The sequence below is a fragment of the Diadema antillarum genome, unplaced genomic scaffold, assembly GCF_040938485.1.
Source record: "Diadema antillarum isolate AM-2024a unplaced genomic scaffold, OU_Dant_1.0 scf00000206, whole genome shotgun sequence".
In the NCBI taxonomy this organism is placed as follows: Eukaryota; Metazoa; Echinodermata; class Echinoidea; order Diadematoida; family Diadematidae; genus Diadema; species Diadema antillarum.
Window position 1 is genome coordinate 99,168 of NW_027271095.1, and position 23,536 is coordinate 122,703.

At 36.5% G+C, this 23,536-nt stretch overlaps 1 protein-coding gene across 1 annotated transcript in view; it reads right to left on the reverse strand.

Moving 5' to 3' along the window:
- The window catches only part of LOC139724058 (uncharacterized), a 50,515-nt gene that overhangs the window by 24,571 nt on the left and 2,408 nt on the right, over positions 1–23,536 (reverse strand). The window contains exons 2-4 of the mRNA XM_071635261.1: positions 9,325–9,639; positions 8,433–8,651; positions 4,286–4,432 (exon numbers count right to left, since the gene is read on the reverse strand). Of these exons, the coding sequence (XP_071491362.1) occupies positions 4,286–4,432; positions 8,433–8,651; positions 9,325–9,639 (681 nt within the window). The remainder of the gene's footprint in view (positions 1–4,285; positions 4,433–8,432; positions 8,652–9,324; positions 9,640–23,536) is intronic.

Consider the following 23,536-nt stretch of genomic DNA (forward strand, 5'->3'; position numbering starts at 1 on the left):
TACACGCCCTTGAAACCTCAACAGTTTTACTCATGATAGCAGAAAACATCTCTGGTGTGATGGCTTCACATCACAGTCCTTTCAGTGTTGTAGTTTGTAGTAAGCTTAGTTGTAAATGTTCTCCCAGGGGAATTCATTCATTATTCTTACATTCAAGCCTTTGAAAAATGTTATTGCTATTTAGCATTTGGTGACTATGTATGTGAACACTGGGCTTGAGAATAGACAGTCAGTTTAGAATGGTGAGGTTTCATAGAATAATTATTGCCTCATTCCTTTTATTATGTCACGTACTAATGGCCCCTCCCCATTATGTAAATAACAGTAGACATAAATTAGAATGTAACATACATGATTAGACAGTATATCAGTGAGGTTAACTGATATTTTTGCCCTAAATTATTACCTTATGGTAGTGGTTAGGGAAAAGAGATTTAAACTAATATTTCTGCACTAATATTCCAAAACAATAATGACTCATTGGATGGAAAACATGCATGATAAATTGGCAATGACCACAGTGTGGTGTACATCCATTATTTACCTGGTACAGTACATGAGTCGGATCAGACCAGGCATACTTACTAATCTCTGAATTCCTGTCTCCTTACACAACTTCAGCTGTACGTCAGGATCTGATATGTTTTCCTGACATTCTTTTAACATATGACAGTATGTCATTACTATGGCAACATACTGTCAATTTATTCACATACCAGGTAGCTAGATCTAGTTGCCTTGCAAATAAAAAAAATACTTCAGGAGCAACATGCTTGAAAATGATTTTCATTTGACTAGCTCTACAACTTTGGAACCAATTTTCTCTTGAAAGGTTCATTTTATTTTGGGGGCATAATGCAGGTGACTACCATTACAATAAAGTCCTTGGGACCGGCAATTATACCGGCAATTAAACTGATAATAATTTTGGGACCTGAATTTTTACTTCCTTGTCGTGAAATTTTGTTGTATAACTTAACTGTATTTGTTGTAGTGGGAGCACGAGGCATGTCACAACTATGGCAGAGCACTATCTGACACTAGACACATGAATCTTGCACATCCATTATGCCTCTAGACTGACAATAAATCAGCCAAATTCAATATTTTGACTTGCAGTCATAACAGGAAAGTTGCTAGCTCTGTACAGTTTTTCCCTGATTTTTGTCATATGATGTCAACATGACAATGCACTTTCTACCACTTTTAGCAATGATATATTATCTTTATACACATCGATACCTAAACGACAAACATTAGAAACAATGAGACCAAATTTCATCAGAGCTGCTTTAAATTCATTTAATCAACATGGTTCCCCCCCCCCCCCCATAGGCCCAAAGTACTGTTTATGGCAATGATTTCTAGCTTCTCCCGCTGTAGGATGAGCGGTCTAAAACTAGACTGGTCTAAATACTCCCATTGTATCGATCACTAATTTAAATCACACCTCACAACAAAGGACATGCTGGTATTACAACATTCACTTCATGACTATCATGTTATATTCACCCATCAGCATCAACCAATTTTCATGAGTATGCCTGCAACACACCCTACATATTTCTCATGTATGTTTATACTATCAGTGTTATTTTAATTTCATTTATGAATCTGATGTAAAGCAACCATACCAGCCTTCAAGCTGCTGGATTATTATTTTATATTTGCACAATAAACCATATTGAATTGAATTGACACTATGAAAAAACAAAACAAAAATGAAGAATTATTTCTTCACTCAAAATGCTTCTTAGCACTATAACACTGCAAAGCTGAAAGCTGTATTATGTGCTACATGATGTAAATTGCTTCCAATAAATGTGAAGCAACTTTAGAAAGGATTGTAAAGAAAGTCTGCAAACTTGAATATATACAGTGTACACAGCCCCTAGTGGAAGGATGATTGCTTTGAAAGAAAGGAGGAGGAGGGGGAAGAGGAGGAAGAGAAGAAGATAATTCATCATGAATTCACATATTTATTGATTAACAGATTTATAGCCAACAGATGATTAGTCCTTGACAATGTTTAGTAACTGTACATACTTCTTGGACAGATATGATACTATTTCCCACGGCAATTAAAGAGTCATGAAATGACAGTTTCTATAGCTCTACAACACAGCAGTGTGACTTCATGGCTTCTGCAAGAATCAATCCCATTGTTCTCAGCTCTGAAACATAATCTTGGTCACTCATTGAAATTCTTTTCACTGATACTAGATGAGAGACCAATCTTTGATGCAAACTTCAAGTGCCTCGCTAGTAACATTTTGGTTCCTAAACTAACGGGCAACGGATCCCACAATAAGTGAAACAAATGGGGGGGGGGGGGGGACCACCCCAGAAAAGAAACGCACTTCTTTCAGTTACTTCCCTACTATCAAACTATATACATCAATTAACATTTTTTTTTAATGTGATGATGAAGTCAGAGGCTATTTATAATGAGAATTTGAAAGCAGCACACATCATCTCTTTGATGTGACAGTCAATGCAATTGAATGAAACTAGAAATGTCCACTGCCGCGCAATGCAATTTATTGTATCCTGTGGCAATAGAGAGGGCACACAAACCATCCAACAACAATATGACCTTCAACCCTATAAAAGACGAAACACTGGGGGCAGCATTTCCAAAATCGATAGGCTTGTAGATTATATCATGGCAGACCTTCATACCAAATTTGAACAAAATCCGTCTAGAAATGTAGCCTATAGAGCGCACACAAACCATCTACAAACAACATGACCTTTGACCCTATAACAGACGGAATACTGGGAGCAGCACATCCAAAATTGATAGGCTTGTAGATTACATCATGATTAACCTTCATACCAAATTTGAACAAAATCCGTTCACAAATGTGACCTCTAGAGTGCACAAAAACTATGACAAAAATATTGCATTTTACCCTATAAAGGATGGAACACTGGGGGCAGCATCACCCAAAGTTATATAGGTGTGGAATACATTACCAATATGAACCTCCATACAAAATTTCAGAGAAATCCTTCAAGGTTAGTGGCCGCTAGAGTGCACACAAGAACGTGATGCGGCGGCGGCGGTGTAACACTGCTGAATACAAAGTATCCTCCGGCATACATGCCGGGGGATACAATTATATGGATTGGTGCATTACTTCTTCATATCACTGTATTTGCAAGAGGTCATGAACTGAAGTAGTCTTCTCATCTAGCAATATAATGGCACCAAAACTTTAAAAAATCATAACTTTTGAATGGATAGTTAGATTTTCCTTGCATTTCAATGATGTTTTCTAATAACATTGCTGCATTCACTCAATCTACATGCATATTTGGGATTTATTCCCCCTGAAGAAGAATAAGCTGTTTGGAGCTTTGGAGCAAACATTTGCTGTAAACTCTTTTTCAAAGGGTATATATATTTCATGACTTTTCTCAGCTGTGATACAAAATATGACTACATTATCATTACAAATTCTCAAACAAAAACACAATCACATAGCATTAACTATTTCTGATAGGATGATGCCAGTGGGTTTAAGATATTCCAAAAGCTGTTTGCTAAAGTTGAAATGAGATATGAAGGATATCATCTAACAAGATCAGGTATCAACACATCAACAAATTCTGGTTGTGCTAAAAACAAGGGATTTTTCTATTCCAATATTTATTTGATATTCGCTCCCCAGAGAGAAGTCAACATTACCTAGACATGTTTCCACAAAGCCTACATCATTTGGCTGTTATGTCTGGAAACATCCTTATCACACACTAAAAATAATTCCAACTGAAGTGTCAATTTCCAACGTGTCAATTTACCTTTTTTTCAATTTTTCAACCCTGGTTTTCATAAAGTTTTATCCATATGATGATTTCCAGGAGGATAGTACAATATTGGTTCAAACTACCTTTCACATTTTAAATTGCTTTTATTTGTGTTAGGAAATCTCAAATATGCCCTAAGAAGAAATTGATTTTCACCTCTGAATATTAGATATCAATCTATGAAACAGCTGGACTCCATGTTCATAAAAAGTCGCTATGATAGCAACTCTTGCTCAAGCGTCATGGTTAAAAACAGCAAGAATCCTGCTTCCTGACAGGCTGTTCCTACAGGAAATTGCTATTCTAGCAAAAGTTGCTGTTCTAACATTTCTTTTGATGAAATTGGGCCCTGGTGGATCTGTTAACCTAAGAAGCTGACAGAATATTACATTTTTCTTTTGTTTCCTTTTGAAAGATAACATAGGGACACATCTCCAAGGGGTACTGCAAACATTCTATAAAGCCAACTTACCTCGACTTTCCATGAAGTGCTCAGCTGAATGTCCCCTTTCTGCTCCTTCAAAGTTTTGTCCACAAAGTATGCCATGCTGCCAGGTTTCAGAATGAACCATCTGTCTTTCCATGATGTCACCTTATGTCCCTTCTTTTTGATGTACCCCTAAAAAATATCATTAGATATCAAGAATTTCATTTTCATCTTGTGACAGAAAATGTAATTAAGCAGCATAAATGGCAGAATGAGGGGCATTTTAGCCATATGTATTTTCCAAAGACATATGATACCCTAGATGAATTTTGCAGAAAACGATAATGGTTCTTGACATATATCAACAAAGCTTTGGCGTTATGACTGGCAATGACAAAGATACACATTTGTATAGAATTTTACATGAAGCAGTAGTGACAATACTGTAAAAGCAGTTATTCTTTAGTACAGATATTGTTGCAAATGAGGAGGTCACAGGCATTTTTGCAAGATCATAAGTTTTCGCGATTTGACATGGAGGCTATCGTAAGTGCACTAATGCCTGTCTGTTCACTCTGCCAATTTACTGCGCATGTGACCCGCTACAACAAAAGGATCCGAAAGTCGGGGAGGACAATTTTCTGAAAATGGCATGACATTATTCCCTTACACTTCTACATTAATTCATATATAGCACAACTCCTAAAAGTACTCGGTTGCGGAGATATCGACGATAATATTAGCGCATGTCGAGTGATTGAGGAAATCAGAGTTTCGAGAAAAACGTGTTCAAAGATTTCCTTCCAACACTATCATGATCAAGGGGAGGCGAGACAGTTTTCACCGCTTGACAATAGAAGGCTTGGTCCTAGCGACCTCCACGATGCTCATTCAAGCTTAGCGCCAGCGGTCTACGCACGACCAATCAGTAATCAGGATGCCACGGACTGACCAATAAGATCACTCCCTCGTTGCTATGGGCGGAGTCTAGCTGCAGCGCTAAATCCAAATCTTCAGACACGTTTCTCTTACGGTGAAAGTCGGAAAATCATGGCCCAGAAAAACGGTGATTTCTTGTCTTTCCTTTGATCATTTAGCTTCAAAATTTCGGCAGATGATAAACAAAACATTAGACTACAAAATTACGCCAAAAACAGACACCCGATTGTTTTACCCAATTTTGATGATTTTTCTTCAAACTCTATTTTCTCGGCTCAGCCGTCAGCAACTTTAGGATCCTTTTGTTGTAGCGGGTCACATATACATTGTACTACAGGACTCAGTGCACAAAGATAATATCAGGTGGCAATATTTTTGCATGTTGTTAAAATTGCAGCCCAACAGTGATTCACAAAATTTGCAAAAATTAAACCGTCACGAAAATGACAGCTACTACAGCTCACGTAATATGACCACTTTTGGGCCCATTGAGTGCCTGTCATCATTTACAGGCAAGTGTCCATGTAAACTGAGGGCACACTGAAGTTTTGTTGACTTACCATGAAATCATCCTTATTATAGTCTTAGCAACTCCCTGACAACATCATAGTGCAGTATGTTTGCATGTACGTAAATCAATATAACAAAGTCCATGAAATACTATACATTTATTACTCTGTTGGCTTTAGTCAACTGATTCACCTTTAAAGGGGACCTCCAAGCTAAGAAAGATTTTTGGCTACCTGGTTTTGCTTAAAAAAACAAAAACAACAACAACAACAAATATCAATGAACTATCTAAAGCATGTCTAAAATTTCTGTGAAGAGGAAACCAAAAATAATGATTCCAATTGTGACTTTTGTCTGTCTGTGCATTTTCATGATATGCAAATGTCCAGTGGGTAATGGTTCTAAATTATTGAGTCCATTGAATCAATACTGTTACAGGAGCTTTTGCTTCAGGACAGAGGCACTGCAGAATGCAGAGTTTTGCAGCCATATTTGTACAACTACTAAAGCTGGTACCGGTTTTACATCTTAGCACTTTCATATCAACAACAGAGGAGAAACATATAAAGAAAAATGTTTAGGCTTTCTCCCTCCCATTGTCCTGCCTCTGATCAGACTTCTAACATGAATTAAGGCATTTGGCTGACCATGGAGTGGTTGATTTTTATGATTACTGAGTAATCCTGGCAGTTCTGATGAAGAGACACCAAATACAATGTGTGGGACTGCTGTAGTGACAATGCGTAGAGGCGTTGTCATGCATTTCACGCACTGGGTGCATGAAGAGGCCAGCGATTTATCAATATAAAATTATGTTGCATGATTGCATCCAATGATAAATTGTAATACAGTGCATCAAGCCAGAAAATGATTGAACAAATGTTGTCCTTTCTAATATGGAGTTTGATATGAATCTTTGAGGTGAAAAAAGTAGTGAAATATGTTTAAGAGTGGTGTGTTTGTCATTAATTACAAAAGCAAAGTCTTTACTTGGCACTACCCTTTAAATGAAATATGAAATTAATATTGCATGGTTTATCATGTTTAATGGCTTTCATGTCGTTACGGCCTTGATGTTACTGTATGTTATGAATTTGCACATGAAACTGCACGATAGAGAATGAAAGGAAACAATGCTTGTAATTCACATAAAATATGTGTGCTTTCATGTAACATGTAGTTTAGACAAAGTGAGGAATAGGGTGTGAAATTTCTATATCATTGTAATACATATGTATCTATCAATATCTTCACTCAGTTTGATGGAGATCAAATGACATGTGTGATCTACAAATATCTTCAATCTTATGACATAGATACTGGGACTGAGTACACTGACTATGTAGTAATGATAATAATATATGTAGCACATTATAGTGAAAAGCTTGCAGAATGCAAGCCTCTAGCTTGTAGGTTTTAGAGTGTGACCTGCATGGCAGAGGTTTCAAACTGAACGTGTTCTCAGACAGATAATATTTTCATTACTTGAGAAATGGGATTTCATTTGAAATTCTTTTGGATTTGCACTGTTTCACTGGTCTTTAAAAAAAAAAATGTTGTTCATGAGCTGACAAGTTTCCTGCACGCTAGCTTTAGGATAGCTGGCTGGCAAAGATGCAACAACTTATTGACTTGTGCAATCAAGCAAGTCTGTCATGTAGCAAGCTTGCATAGACTTCTGCAAGTCATTTATCAACATTGCTTTGTGTGATGAACCATCATGGGTTTAATCAGGAATCTGTTACGGAGCACCATAAATTTTAAAGCACTCAAAACTTGTTTCAGATACCAGGAGCACTTCTCAAGTATCATTGAAATCACATGCAGGTGGAATGAGAGAAGCATACCCACTGCACATAAACAATGTATGGGAGTTTCTTTTTTGTTTGTTTGTTGTAAACCACTCCCAATATCCAGAAAATCTGGAATGTAGAATACAAACACATGTCTTATCTTGTCTGAGCTGTATACTTGTGTCAGGAATGAAAAGGGGTCCCCGAATGTTGTTGTTGTTGTTCTTTTTTACAAATTTAAAACATGTAACTTCTTTCTGCTGCTATAGGGCTGAAAATATTAACCTGTCATTGATATTTGAATATGTACAGAACAGACTGATGACATCATCCTATTCATCTTTATTTCCAACAGTTTACTTGAAGATGACTTTCAACGTCAGTACTCGACAAGGAAAAATGTGCAAGTCTTATCTTTTGTTCAGTCTTCAATTCCATTTTACTTGACTTTTTACAAGTATTTAATAGGTGTTGCATGATGAGAGAAATAAATGCATAGTGCAATGATGATATGCACAGTATGGAGGGGGATGTTTAAAAATGAAGATGGAAGATCATGTTAAAGACTTGATCAAAAATAGTTTCACTAATCTATGCCAGTACCCTAAGATAGCTCCTGTACAGGCACTTTCAGGGGTGGATCCAGGAATTCTGTAAAGGGGGGGGGGGGGGGGGGGGGGGGGTGCAGTTTACAGACTTTTATTTTAAAAGACACAACACAAAATTAAAGGCGGGCGCGGGCCCGGTAATCATTATCTTTTCTTTTTATTTCTTTTATTTTAAAAAAAGACAACAACCGGGGGGGGGGGGGGGGGGCCTCACGCACCAGGTACACCCCCCCCCCCCAATCCACCACTGACTTTGAATACTGCTTTACATTTTCTGATCAAACACGAATACTTTAAAAGTATTTTTACTTATCCTACGAGTAATTCAGACCTCACACTTACCATTTTCTCTACCTCTTCTATCACAGTGTTGTAGACCTCAGCAATGCCCTCAACGGCACACATCTTATCCACGTTTCTGGCATAGAGTCGCTCAAACAGCCTCAGGCAGCTGGTGAACTTTGTGTCGGGGATGGTGGAAGCCATGCTGGACAGGAAGTCCTCAGAACTCCACTTGCTCCCCATGGCAACCACCAGCTTTTCAAACATAATGACAGCTTCCTACAGTCAGATGAGATCACATGTACAAGCCACAATGTGAAACTGAAAGATAAGCCTTCTCTTTTAAAATTAGAAACTGCATAGTCTGCTTTTGGACATTTGAATAGGAAGCAAGTCAATATCATATCATTTGGTTCCAGCGGTCAGATACAGAAGCCAATTTTGATCTCATTGTTGTCACAGAAAACCTGACAATACATCAATGTTACATAGCAGGTACAGCCTGGAAAATAATCTCCAGCCACTTCTTACAATATCACATTATAAAACTAGCAAAAAGGGGCATTGGCAGCCTGCTAATTTTAAAGTGGAATGCCAGTCCACCTTCGAGCTAACTCTGATGAACAGAATAACATATATCACACTGTAGATATTTCATCAAAATGGGACATAAAATAAGACATCGTTTTCACATTTTTACAAAACAGTGACATCAGCATTTGCCATTTCATTGAGGAAAATTAGATGATAGTTATGTGATGATGTCACTGTCTCATAAGTTCCCATATAACCTCAACAAAAATTATTACAATTCAATTTTCCACTGTAAAATGAAATCTATAAAAACGAACTGTATTCTCCATATCAAATCATTACACAAGCGGAGTAGAGCATAACTAGTTTTCCCTATTAAACCTAAAAAATTTCTCCAGATGTCAAATGCAATGATTACCTCATTATCAAGAATCACAGGAAACTTGCCAGGCTCCGCAAAGAAGTTGAAGATCCTCCACATCTTGTAGACTTCATCCTGGCCCAGGACAGCCTTGGGCCTGGACTCGTAACGACTCCCACAGATCATCCAGGACACCTCCTCCAGCTTGGCAAGATCCATGTCCTCCATGACCAGGAACTGTAGATCCTGAAGGAACTTCAGGTAGCTGTCAAAGTCTACACGGGAAACACTATCAAACTTCTTCACAAGTTCGTTGGCTACCGAGTTGCTGTTGCTGGCACCAAGAGAGTTCCCTATGTGAGCTGTGAGAACCTGCAGTGCAGAAAGATTAAGATGAAAAAAAAATGACCTACCTTGTATGTCTTTGAAGAACGGTGCAGATCTGTCTTAAGTACTGTAAAACCTCACATTTTTGCATGCATAAAACTTTTGCGAATTTGCGAGGAGCCATATATACATTATTCAAGAAAGAGAAGTGCAAACAATGAAATGAACCCAAAAGCTTTTGTCTAGATAATCTATACATTATAGAGTCCAACGTCTGCTATCCGGCCATGTCGGGATAATGCCCATCCAGATAAGTGATTTGGTCAAATATGGAAGAAACGATGAGTACAAGTAAGCTACTGACTAAGTAGTAGCTATGTAGGTTGTGTAGGCCTATACAATAACAAAATTTGATTTTATGCTTTTTGAGCATCTAGATACTTAAAAATCATAGTCATGAAATAGAAACATCTTACTGTAAAATTCATCACACGTTTCTAAAGGGAATATCTTAGGTAAATTCTGTGAGTTTTGTAGGAGTTTTACAGAGCTGTAAAACTCCTACAAAACTAACAGAATTTACCAATGAATTCTACCTTTGCGTATCAAGAGAATATTACAAGCATAGTCTAACCTCCATCATCCAGCCCTCTCTTATCCAGATGCCTCCAAGCAGTGAAGGCAAAAGAAAAAAAATGAATAAATAAAATACTGATTTCAACACAATTACAGCTCTGTAATTGTGTTTGAAAACACTTTTTTTTTTTGGGGGGGGGGGCCTTCACTTCTTGGAGGCATCAAGGTAAGAAAGGGTTGGATAATAGAGTTCAGACTGTACTCGTAATATTGTCTTCATCTGCAATTCACAAAAGTTTCATTCCGCGAAAAAAGGCTGTCTGCTCCAATTTGCAGTTGAAGTTTCACAGCACATACCAGTACATGTTTCAGGTTTTACAGTATAGTTCTGGTGCAAGGATTTCATAACAAGTTGCCTAATGTTTGTAAACATGGAAACATAATTGGTACAGTACACAGATTCTTTCTTATTTTACATCACAGGTTTAGCAGACCTGAAAAAAAAAAGATGAGGAAGAATTTAAAAAAAAGAAAAATATTTAGAATGGAGATACTAGGCTGTGTATAACAAGCACATTTTGTTGTTTTTCATTTGATAATCACATTATAAAGATCAGTTATTGATCAAAAACCTATTTTTACATGATGTTCATGTGCTGTCAACAAAAGATATCATTGTCATTTTTACAAGCCAGCACTCAGCAGCTACAAATGTAGTGGCAACATCTTCGTTATCAAGCATATTAAAGTATATTAGTAATGTAGTGACTTAACATGTCTACAGAATGGTGAACCCATAAAAATGTTAAAATTTCAAGACACAGAAACCACACACACAGAAATAATAACCTTCTCAGATAAAATAGTATAGTACAGCACTGATATATCAAAAATGTTACTTCGTTTCATAACTCCATTTTAATTCTACAAATTAAGCACAGGTCTTGACTTGGTCTTGAACATTTTTATTCACTAATTTCATTTTTTACGAAAAAAGAAACCTAAAATTAGAAGAACACATCAGCAAAGTTTGAGAAAAATTGGACAATCTGTTTAAAAACTTATATGAATTTTTAAGTTTCAGTGCAGCCAATGCTGGATAAGAAGACTACAACACATGCAATATCACTTTTATATACAATAATTGCATAATTTGTATGTAAAATGTATAATCTAAGAAAATTAACAAGAATTCATATTTCCTAGCTCTCAGAAAGCAGCTGGGGGAATATTACCCTTAACATATATGTCAGCAACAAGTTGAGGGAATGTGTACTTATCATTAAAAAAAAAAATAAATTTCGTGAAATTTTCCTAATATCTTATTATATTGTTGTACATATGAAGAGTTTGTTCGCAAAAACCGATAAGTCCATTTTTGAAGATTTTGAAGTACGGCCTCTGTCATAAAGTACAAAATAATACCTTTTAAATGATATATTGGTCACTACATATAAAGGTACATTTTTAAAGTTATGGTCAAAAGAATCAGAAATTTTCTTATTGTTCTCTTTATTTTTCTTGACCTTTAATCGCAAATACCTCCATTTGGCAAATATGGACTTATCGGTTTTTACGAACAAACTCTTCATATGGTACATATGTGAAGTCACACACTGTAGCAGTCTTCTCATCCAGTGATGGCTGAACCAAACTATAACAATTCTTCAATTTTGAACGGATTGTCTGATTTTGATCAAACTTGCTGCAGATATGCTCAATAACGTACTGATCTTGCTGTATTCACTCAATCTACATTTACATAGTTACACAGGTTTCATTGGATTGATGAATATGAACAGGGAAGTTATCACTAAAAGATAATTTATATAATGATTTTTCCCCTTGTAACTCTGCTAAAAATAACTGAGACATGATCATTGGCCATTGGACTCATGTATCAATCCCAATTTCCATGGTACAAAGGTCAAAAATTTGTGTGATGATTTAATTGAAAGCAATCAGGTACATGATGCTTTGTTACACTGGAGTCTACATGAACTCAACACTCAGTGGTAAATAACCCTGCAGGAAGGTGTTGTAGACTTAAAATCCATTGTGGATGAAGAGCTTTGCCAAGTATGTTGCTCATATGGCTCCTGTATCTCACATTTATATGGTACATTTCAACTTAAGTTTTCTACACAAAATTAATTTAAATATTCTTTGCTATTGGTTAGCATGGTCGGAGCAAAATTCTCTTTGTCTTAGCAGATGTGTTTGATGGCCTTGATATGGCTATTAACAGTCAGCAATGGTTTCTGTTTTTGAAATAATTATTCAGAAAGCAACAAAACCTTACTGTCAGAGAAACACGGCCACAGCAATCTCAAGATTTTGACATACATGTACCAACACCAATTAAGGTTAATTATCTTGTTATATTCCACCACACATCTCTCAAACTGTCAATTAGATGCTCTTCAGCAGTTAATGTTGCAAAATTTCCATGTTTCGCTTTCGTCATTGTTCTCTCTCTGCTGAGTTCTTCCCTTTTATACAATTTGTCAGTAAAACTACTGGTACGTCTCCACAGAAATATATCTCTGTAGAAGTAGGTGGGCTGGACTCTGTCAGGAAGTCACGCTGCTTTTCAGACTTGTGCATCGTACGATAGATATGTTTTTAACCCATTCTGACCAAGTCCATGTAAAACCGCAAGTTTTCCACACTGTTTTTTCTACACACACACACACACACATGCAAGAAGATCCTGTTCAGAATGGGATGCTAAATCGACATATGCACAGGTCTAATACAAGTTCAGTCAGCAGCTTGATAAAAAAAAAAAGAATAGGTTGATTCTTACAGTATAAGGCCTGCTTTTTATTCTCAATCAAGCATTTTGCTAAACATACACAATTCAAAAGCAGAGCAGAGCATGTGGGATGTAAACATTCATAGCTGAATACTCAAACATTGCAAATGTTTTTTCCTGACGGAGTAGGCACACATGAATAATAATGTACGTATGAAATATGTGAATAAACTGCAAAAACTCCGTGTACGTCATTTTTTTAAAGAAAAAAGTTAAATGGGTGGATAATATGTACACAAAGAAGGAAAAGAAGGAAGCTGTTAGTGTTAAGTAGAAAGAAAAAATAGTTATTGGGCTTTTACACATACAGCTGTACTTGCCATCAACACATCTGCTTGGCTTGGTTCACCAATTTCCATAGATGTTCTGAAACTATGTAGGGCCTAAATTATGAATAGGTACTGTAATCCCTTATACAAGTACCAAGTTATTGTCACTAAGGCCTTCAGATGGGACTGTTGTATTACCTAATCATTTATGACAGCTACCATGGACAGTAGATGAAATCATTCCTTAACTTTGAGCGCATTCACAGGGTGCTTTCATTGGTCACGAGTATCAAAGTTTTTACTAACAAGCACCACTTGATGATAGAATCTGAAAGTGTGGTACATCACAAGTGCCGGTAATAATCTCCGTTTTATGTATATAGTGAGCGCTGCACAGAACTTTGGAGTATATAAAGCAGACAGTGATCACGGCTGCTACAAGTGGTCATTTTTAATTGCACTCATAGCAAACTGAGAAGGCAGAGCCATGCATATATCAAGCATATGATATGCATACAATTCTTTTTATTCATCCATTACAGGAAGTTATCTGGTTATTACAGGGTCACGTTCCACCACAAGCTTATACCTTCACATCAACCACAGGAGCTAAACCACAAGAACTAGATCCATACTAGACCCTAAACTTATACTGTAAAAGTGGAAATTTTCACAGTGTAGAAATTTTCCTGCACTTTAGGCAACCAGAAACCAGTGGGAAAATAAAAACACACAAATATTTTTGTACATTATATGTTCCACTAATAATGAATGGTTACCTTCAACTTCCCAAGAGACATCTACCATCACCCAAGTTTGATTGCCATTGTAGCAACATGTGCTGAGTTACATGTGATAAGAGAGTCTTGCAAGTAAACTTTAACGTATGACCTCAAATGACCTTTGACCTTATCCTGTGACCTCCAATGGCACCATAACATGAAGGTACCCCCAGTGCATCTATGACCCAAGTTAGGTTGTAATCCAAGCAACTTATGTGAAGTTATTTGTCAAAAGAGTCTTGCAGGTAAACTTTAACATAGAAAAGAGAGTCTTGCACATACTCTTTAATATATGACCTCAAATGACCTTTGACATCATCACATGACCTCCGACAACACCATAACATGAAGATACCCCTAGTGCTTCTATCACCCAAGTGTGGCTGCCATTGCTGTAACAGTTGCCAAGTTATGTATCATAAGAGAGTCTTGCAGGTAAACTTTAACATTTGTGACGGACGACGGACGGACGGCGGACGGCGGACGACGGATGGACGACGGACGACGGACGGACGACGGACGGACGCCATTTGGATCCCTTAGTCTCGCCTTCACCTCCGGTGGGCGAGACAAAAATTACTCTCATGAAAACATCCACTTTTATAGTAGTACAACTCCCTAAAAGTTCCTCTATTTGTGAAGTTTCATAGGGTAACTTGACAGCTCAGCATGAACCTATTGACATGTTGCCACACCTTAGCAGGTTCATTGCACTGGCATTGTATTTCAGGTATTACCGTTACAGGGATTTAAAAGATGGCTAGGAAATACTTCAGCATGTTATGGCTGCAGAGCAAGGCACACAATGACATAATGCAAACTTTATCTACTTAAGGCTTATTTCCTGCATGAAACCCAATATTTTACGGGAAAACAGCTCACAATGCAAACACATCACGTGTGTCATTTCATATACCGAGCAAAAGGATATGGCCATGGAAACACAAGGCTGTAGACCTTGCATTAACTTGAGTTTCAATCTTGTCAATGAGTGAATTATTCAAAAAGCAACTCAATCATTCCCTGAAACAATGTTTGCTCAACTGCAATGTCATCTTACACCACTGTTGCCATGCACCACTATGTCCATTTTGCTTTTATGTTTTGCATGATTATAAGACTCAATTCACGAAATATAGAAATTGAAAATTATAGCAATACAAGTTTGGTACATACATGATCAATTAGTTTCTGAAGTGTACGTTTGCATTTCCAATATGATTTGGTGATGTAGTCACCCTACAACATTACAAATACTTGGAAGATGCATACCTTTAACAGATATGAGTACATTATTAGTACATACAATAACTGACAAGGACAGCAAAAATCATATGTGCCAACGTATGATACACAAGGAAATGAAGTGCTCTCATATTCTACTTGTCCCAGTTCTGTTCATGCTTGGCAAGTTGATATGTCAGCTTGTAATTGTCTCATGTGAATCTTACATACTTGTATGCTCCTGAAGGCATGTGAATCTCAAGTATGTACACTACATGTTCAGGCACGTGAGCATGTGTGTGTTACCATAAAATCAAGAAACCTCAACAGGCTTAGAGCTGTCCGAGCATCAATTCTTACATTCCAATCAGCCTCCTTACAGAACTTCAGCTTTTAATAAGATTAGACATGGGAGCCCCTTGGTACAGCCATGGACCCTACCATGGTACAGCAGATGGCTTGACTTCTCAATGGGAGATCTTGAGTAATAAAACAAATCCTGTCCAGCGCAATCATCCCTGAACATGATGAACGATCAATCCATAATGTCCCTCCTGATTCAGGTCTATGACCAGATACCACTTAGTAATGTTGAAGGTAATCGCTAATGATGACAGAGCTCTCTGGAAAACCAGTGCTGACACTAGGTACATTCACACTGGAATTACTATGGTTATGAATACCATAGTAATTTGCTGTCACTGTTTTCATGTTAGCGTAATACCAGAGTAATAGATACCGCAGTATTTCAGTTGGTATCATTCCCATTCATAAAATACCGTGATATATCTGTCCTGAAAGTACGTACATCTGTCCAAGTAAAGCACTGCGCATTAACCCATTGACAACGAGCTGATTTTGCTATAATACGGATATCCCATAGACACATGCCTGAGTATACTCAGGACTACAGTAGTCTTCAATGGTTTAAGCATATCTCCTATGTTGAGAAGACAGGAAAGTGTGTCAGGTCAGGTGAGAAATAAACCGCTGTCTGAAGTTTGGAATTTTAATACATCGTGCAGGATTCACACTCAAATGCTGCATGCATAATCAGTGCAAAGTTTGAATGACCACCCTATGCTACCTTGCAGTATTTCTCCAAGAGCGGAAGAGGCTACTCTAGGTACACAAGACCATAGTGAAGACCATAGTGAACACTGATTGAAGAATCAAGGTTGGAGTAAAGAGGGACAGTAAGAAAGAAATGAAATGACCTATTTTGGGTCAACAACATTTTCAAAGATGCCCCCCCCCCTCCCAACACACACAAATGAATGTTGACACCCGTCTCTGTAGGAATAAATGGTACTTAAGATTAATTCATTTTTCATTGAAATCTTGAATATATCATGTAGTTGTATTTTCTACAGGTTCATAATGTCATATAATTTTTTTAGTCTTAAGCAGACTTTCAGATTTTATTTTGATTGCCACATCACGTTCCTCTGTTCTGTGTCATGTGACATATGAAATGTTGTATTTTGAATAATCTTATTGATATGAATTTAGTGTTTTGTATAATAGTAGTATATATTTTTTTTGATGAATGTACATTGTAATATCTGATTTTTTGATTGAGGTTTTGTAATAGATAGTAAGGGAATAAGAAGAGGTTGAAGAAGGGAAAGTGAAGAAGGGAAAGTGAAGAAGAGGATGGTAAAGTTTATAAGGAGGAGGGAAAGAGAAGAAGAAGATGAGTAGATGAGTCGATTAAAAAAAAAGTTGTGGTTAGTCAGGTGATTTGTATGAACAATAGAGATTATTTATGAAAATGAGATAACAACTGATTTTATTTCTATATGTGTAAGTTTTTTAAGTGTTTTAATATGAATATGATTTTTATATACAGGGTGGCCCAGAAAGAACGGAACGCCTAAGATCTTTAATTTCAGCAATATCGTTGCAAATGTGTCATTATTTTGCATACTATTGGAAAGGCCATTCTTTTTCCAAGAGAATGACACCAAGCTCTTTAATTTCAGTTAATGCATTACGATTTTAGGACCATTTTTGTCAACCCTTGCAATTTTCAAAACGTGATCATTTTGCACTCTCAGAGACACCGAAATCAGCGAGAATTCGGCTTGCCATAGAAGCAGTAACGTTCACAATGTGTGGAATGTGGCTGTCATTGTCCGTTACCATTGTGAATGAGACGACCCGACAACAAGAACACTGTCCACCCAACATTCCGCACATTGCGAACGCTACTGGTTCTACGGTAAGCCGAATTCTCACTGGTTTCTGTATCTCTGAGAGTGCAAAATGATCACATTTTGAAAATTGCAAGGGTTGACAAAATGGGCCTAAAATCGTAACGCATGAACCGAAATTAAAGAGCTTGGTGTCATTCTATTGGAAAAAGAATGGCCTTTCTAATAGTATGCAACATGATGACATATTTGCAATGATATTGCTGAAATTAAAGATCTTAGGCGTTCCATTCTTTTTGGGCCACCCTGTATATATATATATTTTTTTTTTTTTTTTTTTTTTTTGACAGAGAAGAATATAATTGATGTTTTACTGAAAGTTATAACGTCCATGCACTCTGTGTTTTATCATTCAAGTTCAGCCTTTTGCAAGCACGCCGAAACTTTCTCTCTTTGATAAAACACTCAACTTTGTTAAAAACCGCATGTTGATTCACCATTGTTAAGGTGGGTTTTTTTTTCTCTCTCTCTTTGTAATGATGTGTTTGATTATGGGCCCTCCATTCATTATTTATTTCTGATTTTATCTCAATCTTTTTTCTCACTTGCCAGAATTGTTTAGTCTTGAGCAGACTTTTTAGATCAGTGTCACTGCCATATTATGTTTCTCTGTTCTGTGTCACTTGAAATATGAAATTTGGTAGTTTGACCAATTTTATTGATACGTAGCCTAGCGTTTCGTATAATGCATTGCAATAGTATATTTTTCATGAATGTATATTGCTTGATATTTTGTAATAGAGAGTAAATGGTATTTTAATTTTTATGATGAAAAATAATAATGTGTGATTATGATAAGGATAATTTCAGGGAATAAGAAGAGGTTAAAGGAGGGAAGGTGATGATAAGGATGGTAAAGTTTATAAGGAGGGGGAAAAGAGAAGATGGAGGAAAAGAAGATGAGTAGATGAAAAGAAAGTTGATTTTTTAATAAGGTTATCTATTAAACAAAAGAGATTATTTATGGAAACAAGAACAGAGATGTGAATAATTGTAATTGTATTTTTTTGTTTTGTTTTTTGCTAATGGTAAAGGTTGATTTTATTGTGCAATAGTTAATATTTCTAATGTATATTTGTATATTTGAATGTATTCATGATGATCCTTGTAAAATGTCTGCAATTCAGCCTCCTGGCTGCAAGGGATACCTTTCAATCAAATAATGCATGACAAATCTTAGCCCAACTAACACCCCCCCCCCAAAAAAAAAAAAAAAAAAAAAAAAAAAAAAAATATATATATATATATAAAATGGATCAATGGACAACCATTGTGATGAGGGCAAGTCCAAGATAAGGTCCCCTCAGAAGGCAAAATTTCATCTTTGCTCAATATTGACATGTTTGGTATCATTTTGAAGCTTATGAGTTGAAGTTTTGATTTCCATGGAGGAAAAAATTATATTACGTAAATTTATGCTAATTTCAAGGGCTTCATTTGCATAAATGTGAAACACAGCGTTACGTATGGGACATTTATAAAAATTCATATTAATTCAAAGGAAAGCAAATGATATTTGATTAATATGTGGACAAAAGAAGTTTATCAAATAGTTTAACTTGGTATGAAAATTTAGGGATTATGCAAATGATTATGCAAATTAGCTCGTGTCCTATCATGAGATGTCCCATACGTAACAAATTGAGGTCATTTTTTTAGTTTTTTTCTGAAATTGCTAAGGTTATATTAATGCCCCTTTGGAAAGTTCTAATTTATTGTTTAGAGAAATTAAATACCATAGAAAAAAGAAAAAACAGTTAAAGGAATATTTTTTTATTAGGCATTGAAATAATGTTACGTATGGGACAAATGCGTTACGTATGGGACATCCTCATACATAATGCATGTGAATGCATGTAGCTAGCTGGGAAGGTCTCTCAGTACACAAATGGTCAATCATCCTGAAGAAAGCATCCCAACATTGTAGCTACTTTTTAAGTTATAGACACTTTAAACAATGCATGTACTTGACTGAACAATTTTCAGAAAGAGGGAGGGGAAAATGGCAAAATACACAATGAAAAATCAGCATTAAAGGGATGGTATAGTTTTTTGCAGAAATGGGGATTCAGTTTTCAACATTTAATGAGATGATTGGAAACCAATTATATGAATTACTAAAGAGCATACAATCCTAAGACTAGAGGAATTCAAAGTTTAGTGATGGAGATCCAATTTGAAATGGTTGTGATATAAATATTTAAAAAGAATATAGAGTAAAATGATTTTTTTTTTATTGCAAGTGATACACAAATTGTCCTTATTCAGGTTTCAATAATAGCCACGACAAAATTCATGGGTATACCAGTGGCTGATCCAGAGGGGGGCGCAACCGGCGCACGCCCCCCCTTTATTTTTCGTAAAAAACAAAAGAAATAAAAAGAAAAACAATGAAATGAAACCCGGAAGTGGCACCAGAAACATTAGTCACGCCCCCCCTTTACAGAATTCCTGGATCCGCCCCTGTATACAATGTACATACTGAGGTGTGACTTGAATCAATGACCTGACTGCTAGACAGACATCACATATCTACTCAGTAAGGGGTTCCACGCAGCAGGTATTGCTTATTTATAAAAATTAATATTTCTTGTGTCAAGTTGTTTTTTATTGAAACGAAATGGCAAACTACCCTTCATCAATGGAAGTAAACACTTTAAACTATTCAATTTTTCAGTAGTAACTATCCTGATAAAAATAGGGCATACATACTCAGGTTGGTCATAAAAATATAGAATATGATTAAATATGATTATGATGGTAAATATTTGGGGAATATTGTTCCCTTGTCAATCTGGATCAGTATTTGAGTAGTTTCAACTGATTCAATTTCAATAATTATGCAAAAATTTGTTTATGGGTATTTTGCAAAATTACTTTGCAAAATACCCATAAACATGTCTCTCCACACACTAAACGAATGGGGGACAAAGGGCATGCATACTCAGGTTGGTCATAAAAATATAAAAATATGATTGAATATGATTAGGATGGTGAATATTTGGGGAATATTGTTTCCTTGACAATCTGGATCAGTATTTGCGTAGTTTCAACTGATTTTACTTCAATAATTATGCAAAATACCCATAAACATGGTTCTTCACACACTAAATGAATGGGGGACAAACTGTCCCATACGTAACTGTCCCATACGTAACACGTCATGTCTGTCTTTAATTAGAACCTATAATTAGAGCTTTTTGCCTAATGACACGAAACTTACCTGTGATAATCTTGAGTGTTGTGACTTTCATCACAGAGAGTTACAAGTTGTAGAATGAAATACTTTCAGAGAGTTTTGAGGTTGAAAAAAATGTTCAAAAAAACAAAAATTTTCTGGTCCCATACGTAACGGCACATATTTTCTCTTCTAGAATATAATTGTGACGGTCATTTTTCTCCATTTTTTGCATGATTATACTTCTCCTAGATATCAATCACCATGATAAAGTTTAATATGATCAAAAGCCATTAACACTATTTTTCAGGTCATAAAAGTCTCTGAATGTCCCATACGTAACGCGCGTGTTATCTTGGACTTGCCCAGGTATTATAGTACATTGTGTTATAATCAAAGGGTTATGTGGCTGCTATTAACATTTAAAGACATTAATCTTAATTTCAATAGGGAAGAGCTACTGCTTTAAAAAAACTATGTGATTTCACTGGACTGCATGAGACAGATGAACTTTAAAATGCAAATTTTAGTAGGAGGCCTATTGATCTCCACCATGTGCTGACAAAAGTGTAGGAACCCAAATTGAGCATAACTGCAGCAAACAGCTAAATGGAATCAATTATACTGGTATAGATGTACAAGAATGGAAAACTGCAACTTTAAACATACACTCAGCACAGAGCCAACTTCCCAACTTTATACAGGATCAGACAAGCTGAGGCAATCAAGCATAAGCCTAAGTTTAACATGTGCACTGGAGCACTGCACTATTGCTTTTGTTATCACGTAAAGGCAAACACTCCTGTTGTCTGCTGTGTTTGGCTTTAAAGGTAAAAAGAATATATGCAAATATGACTCACAAAGAAAGGATTTACCACCTCACATCTCAGAAGTAGGTCGTGTAGTTGAATGTGTTTTTTCTCTGAAACAAATCACAGTAGATGCCTTGTTACAGGTGGTGTATAAACATTTCTCCATGAAGGACCAACCAAACTCTGGGTTAAGGACATAGGCCTATACTGTACTTTGAAGTGAAGGCCAACATACTTTGAAGTGAAGGCCAACTCACTATGCTGTTCATTTTGGAAAAGCAAACTGTTTGGAATTCTGCCATAGTTCTTATCATTATCAACAAACACCTACACATCTATCTACATGTAGGACACAGAGAAACATTTGGAGTCATCGACCTGCACAACAAGGGTGTCATTGAATGAGCAATGGTGTTGAAATGTAGGAACAAGGCCTTTCTAACAAGGATATTAAGAGATCAAATATAAATTCAACCAAACTTTTGCCTTTTCTAATAATAGATCATAAAATGAAAATTATGTGCTGAGATTAAAGCTGTGTTTAGTTGTGATATTTATTTATGTTTTAGATACTCAACCAAATGTGGAGGATAAAGATATTAGACCAGGGCCCCGTTTTATCAAGAGATATAATTGATTATAAATTTCCTTACCACACAGGCTGCCATATAGGCTTACCATAGAAATCAACTATATCATCAATTATAACTCTTCATAAAACAGGGCCCAGTAGTAATGTCACCAGTAATCATGTTTGCATCCTTTGTTATGTGTTACCATATGTGACCCTGCACCACAAAACAAACAGAAAGTCGCCAGACATTAATTTTTAGCTAAGACCATATTCCGAAAGAGCAGACTTTAAGCTTTAAAATGATGTATAACTCAAATCAAATGGACTCTCCTAACCTATCTAAATATTGGAAAGAAAGCACAAACTCAGGAAAAGTGTGAACTGAGAAAAGAGGCTCTGAAGTACAGTGTCTATTCAAGCTGGCTGTGCGATGAATGGGACAAAAAACAGTAAGTAAACCGCTGGAGTAACAACAATGATGGGATTATCAGATTAAACTGAGATTGAGCATGCCTCGTTAACACACTCTGTCTATAATCAATGCCAACTTTCAAAGCAGTAGCATTATCCTATCAAAAAGTTATTAGAGTTGAAAGCGAAGAGTGTGTACCAGGTTTTTCAAAAATGAAAAGGGGACTCTAAAGACACACCTAATCACACTATTTTACCAAAAATGTTCGACGTTTCATGATCCCAAATTTTAGTATAATGTAAAAGAAGACTTCCTCTTTCACAAAATGTGAAAAAGTCAAGATTGGCTAGGTTGACCCACTTCACCTATTTTCAGTCCTCATGCAAAATCAGTGTGTGTGACTTTTTGTTCGTTTTGTGATGCATGGTCACATATGACTATGCCGGATTAATGCCAGCTGATGACCTAAGTCTTGTGTAGTCATATCATTCTGTCTTCCATCAAATGACATCCTGCATCCGATGTCTTGTGTAACCACAGCAACATGTCTCCCATTCAAGGGCATCCTTTATCCAATGTCTTTTGCTAATACAGAGCTTCTTCCATTCAATGACATCCTGCATCATTATGTCTTGTGGAACCATAGCAACATGTCTTCCATTTAATGGCATCCTGCATCTCTCATGGATCAAATTAGCCTTTTTTGGCACTTTGTGATTCCAGCAGTGCTTCTTGACGGAAGTAGCTAGACTCCCAGATATCTTGCAATATCTGCTTTTTCTGAGGTTTGTCCATGCAATAATGATGTACAGACTGTATGATGTGATGATGTGCTTGAGTTTGTTGGGAACATGAAAGACCTGGGCCCATGTTGGGGTTGAACTCCATTAGTGATTTGGCTTCCCATTGTTTCAGTGCTTTTACCTCTTCTTCCGACTCAATGGCCTGAATTCACGAAGGTGGTACAATTGAAACCATGGTTTAAACCATAGACAAAGACCGTAATGTAGTTTTTTTATGGGGCGCTAAGTCTCGCATGGCCTATTTCGTTACGAAATCAGTCGTTTCGTACATGAAATGA